At 43.8% G+C, this 5,000-nt stretch overlaps 1 protein-coding gene across 1 annotated transcript in view; it reads right to left on the minus strand.

Moving 5' to 3' along the window:
• Positions 1 to 2,515: 2,515 nt before the first annotated feature.
• The window catches only part of LOC138371318 (failed axon connections homolog), a 7,800-nt gene continuing 5,315 nt past the window's right edge, over positions 2,516 to 5,000 (minus strand). The window contains exon 4 of the mRNA XM_069336104.1: positions 2,516 to 3,129. Within this exon, the coding sequence (XP_069192205.1) occupies positions 2,913 to 3,129 (217 nt within the window). The 3' untranslated portion in view covers positions 2,516 to 2,912. The remainder of the gene's footprint in view (positions 3,130 to 5,000) is intronic.

Consider the following 5,000-nt stretch of genomic DNA (forward strand, 5'->3'; position numbering starts at 1 on the left):
CTCGGAGTCATCAAAGGTATTCTCTATCTCACTTTTGGTCATTAAAGTTAATTTCTATGTTATAAAAGTGTGTCTCAGAGACATCTAAAGTTAATCTTAGTGTTATCAAATGTAATCTCTAACTCACTTTTGTTCATCAAAGTTGATCTCAGAGTTAACAAAGGTAATCTCTAACTCACTCTCGTTCATCAAAGTTGTTTCAAAGACATCAAAGTTAATCTCAGAGTTATCCAAAGATATTCTCATGTCCACAAAAGTTATTCCAAGAGACGTCAAAGTTAATCTCAGACATCTTCGTTCATAAAAGTTATTCTCAGAGTCATCTAAAGTTATTCTCTAAGACATCAAAGTTATTCTAAGAGCTATCAAAAGTTATTCTCAGTCATGATATGTTATTCTCTAAGTAACCTTCCGTTCATCAAAGACATTCTCTAAGCTCTCAAAGTTATTCTCTAAGACAACAAAGTCATTCTCAGAGTCATCAAAAGTTATTCTCAGACTCACCTTCGTTATTCAAAGAAGCCTTCTGAGACATCCTCGTTCAACAAAACTGTCCTCAGAGCCATCAAAAAAGTTAAATACAGTCATCAAAGTTATTCGCTAAGTAACTTTTCGTTCATCAGAGAAGCTTTCTAAGACATCTTTGTTCATCAAAGTTGTTCTCTAAGACATCAATGTTGTTCTCTAAGACATCAATGTTGTTCTCTAAATCATAAAAGTTAATCTCTAAGACATCAATGTTGTTGCAGGCGATGAGTCACAATAACGTGGCTGAAGTATGTTGACCAGATCACACACTAGAAATTGAAGGGACGACGACGTTTCGGTCCGTCCTGGACCATTCTCAAGTCGATTCACAATCGACTTGAGAATGGTCCAGGACGGACCGAAACGTCGTCGTCCCTTCAATTTCTAGTGTGTGGTCTGGTCATCAATGTTGTTCTCTAAATCATAAAAGTTAATCTCTAAGGCACCTTTGCCTACTAGAGAAACTTTCCAATCCATCTTCGTTGATCAAAGTTATTCTCAGAATCATCAAAGAGATCTCTAATTCACCTTCGTTCACCAAAAAGTTGTTCTCTAAGACACCTTCGTTCATCAAAGAAACTCTCCGTCCATCATGTTATTCTTCAAGACATCTTCAGTCATAAAATTTCTCTCCAAAATGTAACTAGTTCAGCTTTTCATACCAAACCTGCACTTCTGTTAAAATATATTTTCTTAGTCACTTTACCCTAAAACTGTTCTCAGAACTACACTGCCCAAATCCTACGTAACCTATCCTCTCCACCCAATGTTACTTAGTTAACGTAACGTTCCTAAACCTAACTTTACCAATCCTAACTTAACTTACCTTACCATTACCTATCGTACCTAACTTAACCTGCATAACCTAACTTTACCTATCCTAACATGACTTACCTTACATTACCTATCTTACTTAACCTGCACAACCTAACTTACATAACTTATCTTACCTATCCTAACATAACCTAACTTGCTTTACCTAACTTAATCTTACATTCCCAAACTGATGTATCCTAACTTATCTAGTCCAACCAGACATGATCTAACTTACATAATTATTCCTGCTTGTCTTTTGTGTTTCGTCAATCATTGTCTCATATTCATTTACTCATTTCAAGGGTTAATTTCTCAAATGGACATTTTTGCATTTCAAGTGTTATTTGTTTAAGATTGGGTGTTTAACCATTTCAAAGGATTTTTGTTATATATGGGAATTTACTCGTTTCAAGGGCAAATTTCTCAAATGGTCATTTTTGCAGATCAAGGGTTATTTGTTAAAGTTCATCAAGTTGCTCATAAGTTGTATTTATTATGTTTGTTATTATTTATTCTTATTCCCCAACCCCTTAACCTAACCTCTTGTAATCTTAGTGTATTTAGTAGGTTCTATCATATGTTCTTATTCCCCAACCCTTTAACCTAACCTTTCAGATGTAGTTTATTGTGTTTTTGACGTATTTGTTGAATATATTATCCTTTTCCTTTTTTCCTTTTTTTATCCTTAACCTTTTTTCAGTGTCAGAGTAGTTAATAAATGGAATGCACTAGGAAGTGATGTGGTGGAGGCTGACTCCATACACAGTTTCAAATGTAGATATGATAGAGCCCAGTAGACTCAGGAATCTGCACATCACTTGATTGACGGTTGAGAGGCGGGACCAAAGAGACAGAGCTCAACCCCCGCAAACACAACTAGGTGAGTACACACACACACACGGCTCCAGCATGGAGTCCATATCTAGCCAAGCATAAGACTAAATTGGGGAAGGTACAAAGGTTTGCCGTCAGACTAGTACCTGAACTGAGGGGTATGAGCCACGAGGAGGGACTACAGGAATTAAACCTCATATCGCTGGAAAACAGAAGAGTTAGCGGGGACATGATCACCACATATAAGATTCTCAAAGGAATTGATAGGGTAGACAAAAACAATTTATACAAGGGGCATACGCACTACGGGGACACAAGTGGAAATTGAGTGGCCAAATGAGCGATAGAAACATTATAATTTGTTTAGTGTCAGAGTAGTTGACAAATGGAATGCTTTAGGAAGTGATGTGGTGGAGGCTGACTCCATACACAGTTTCAAATGTAGATATGATAGAGCCCAATAGGCTCAGGAACCTGTACACCTGTTGATTGATGGTTGAGAGGCGGGACCAAAGAGCCAAAGCTCAACCCGCGCAAGCACAATTAGGTGAGTAGACATAATTCACCCAGTCACTCACCCAGGACCATGGCTCCCGTGTCCCAGGGACCAGTCACTCACCCAGGACCATGGCTCCCGTGTCCCAGGGACCAGTCACTCACCCAGGACCATGGCTCCCGTGTCCCAGGGACCAGTCACTCACCCAGGACCATGGCTCCCGTGTCCCAGGGACCAGTCACTCACCCAGGACTCCGGCTAACGTTTCACAATCTTTCTTGCATATTTGGTAGATCTCGAGGGGCGTGTGGAGGCCGATGCCGTGCTGCCTGGCCCTGTCCCTCATGCCCCGCGGCACGATGAAGGAGAAGGCGAAGCGCAAGCAGAGACTGAAGTTCTGTGATTTTAAGAAAGTAACACTCTCGTCCAGCCAGTACCGCCACACCACCACACACCTGCAAGACAGTGAGGCACGGGTAAACACAGAGTGTACTTGTACGGCCTGGCCACACGTGACTGAGGCAACTGAAAGAAAAATAAGTATTTAGGACAGTGACACATGCAGGACAATGTCATAGTGACCTCTGGTGTCATCTTCAGCCACTGTCTTCAATGACATCTATGTCTCATCATAATAATACTTTTCTAATGCGGACGTTGAGCGTCCGCATTAGCGTCCTCCACCACGCATGTCATCCCTTTGCGGACGATGAGCGTCATATGACGTCCACTGTTATTCACACGCGGGCCCACTGACATCCCACTGGTGCTTCTATCGCCTCTGTACAAAAGCCTCTGTACAAAAGTTCCATCAAATTGCACCTATACAATCATGAACTATCATACAATCAAGCCAGTACTTGGAAATAATATAATTTACCAACATGGCATGACAAGTTTATATGGGACAATAATAAATGGCATATTAATTATGGCATATAAAATGTGATATGGTTGTTGATTAGCAACACCAAGCACAGCATGATGTTGCTGAGGACGGGGGGGGGGGGGGAAGGGGAGGGGAGGTAGAAATAGCCTAAGCTACTCTATCTCTTTTAGGTGTATTTTTTTTCCTTGTCTCAATAAACTTGAACTTGACGTTGCTGATGAACAAGAATAAATTGTATTTGTTTTATGTGTGCATTTCACAAAGACAATTTTGACGTTGGTGACCGGAATTTCATTTCAAAGTACTTAAAAATGTTGACATAACAAATTTTGATCAACTGGAAATTAGTTTGCAATTGCTAGGTGGCAAAAATGTAACTTGCATAATTATGTAAATATCTGAGTCAGATATTGTTTTTGTGTGTATTTGAAAATCATATCTCTTCCCGATGGTGCAAGTGGTTGGGCACTGTTCCTTCACGCCGTCTTCATATCCCAGCTCCTGGTCCTCACATCCCAGCTCCTGGTCCTCACATCCCAGCTCCTGGTCCTCACATCCCATCTCCTGGTCCTCACATCCCAGCTCCTGGTCCTCACATCCCAGCTCCTGGTCCTCACATCCCAGCTCCTGGTCCTCACATCCCAGCTCCTGGTCCTCACATCTCAGCTCCTGGTCCTCACATCTCAGCTCCTGGTCCTCACATCTCAGCTCCTGGTCCTCACATCCCAGCTCCTGGCCCTCACATCTCAGCTCCTGGTCCTCACATCCCAGCTCCTGGTCCTCACATCCCAGCTCCTGGCCCTCACATCTCAGCTCCTGGTCCTCACATCTCAGCTCCTGGTCCTCACATCTCAGCTCCTGGTCCTCACATCCCAGCTCCTGGTCCTCACATCTCAGCTCCTGGTCCTCACATCTCAGCTCCTGGTCCTCACATCTCAGCTCCTGGTCCTCACATCCCAGCTCCTGGTCCTCACATCTCAGCTCCTGGTCCTCACATCTCAGCTCCTCACATCCCAGCTCCTGGCCCTCACATCTCAGCTCCTGGTCCTCACATCCCAGCTCCTGGCCCTCACATCTCAGCTCCTGGTCCTCACATCCCAGCTCCTGGTCCTCACATCCCAGCTCCTGGTCCTCACATCTCAGCTCCTGGTCCTCACATCCCAGCTCCTGGCCCTCACATCTCAGCTCCTGGTCCTCACATCCCAGCTCCTGGCCCTCACATCTCAGCTCCTGGTCCTCACATCCCAGCTCCTGGTCCTCACATCTCAGCTCCTGGTCCTCACATCCCAGCTCCTGGCCCTCACATCTCAGCTCCTGGTCCTCACATCCCAGCTCCTGGCCCTCACATCTCAGCTCCTGGTCCTCACATCCCAGCTCCTGGTCCTCACATCTCAGCTCCTGGTCCTCACATCCCAAAAAGTGCTACATAGTCATTCA

The sequence above is a fragment of the Procambarus clarkii genome, chromosome 35, assembly GCF_040958095.1.
Source record: "Procambarus clarkii isolate CNS0578487 chromosome 35, FALCON_Pclarkii_2.0, whole genome shotgun sequence".
NCBI classification, from domain to species: Eukaryota; Metazoa; Arthropoda; class Malacostraca; order Decapoda; family Cambaridae; genus Procambarus; species Procambarus clarkii.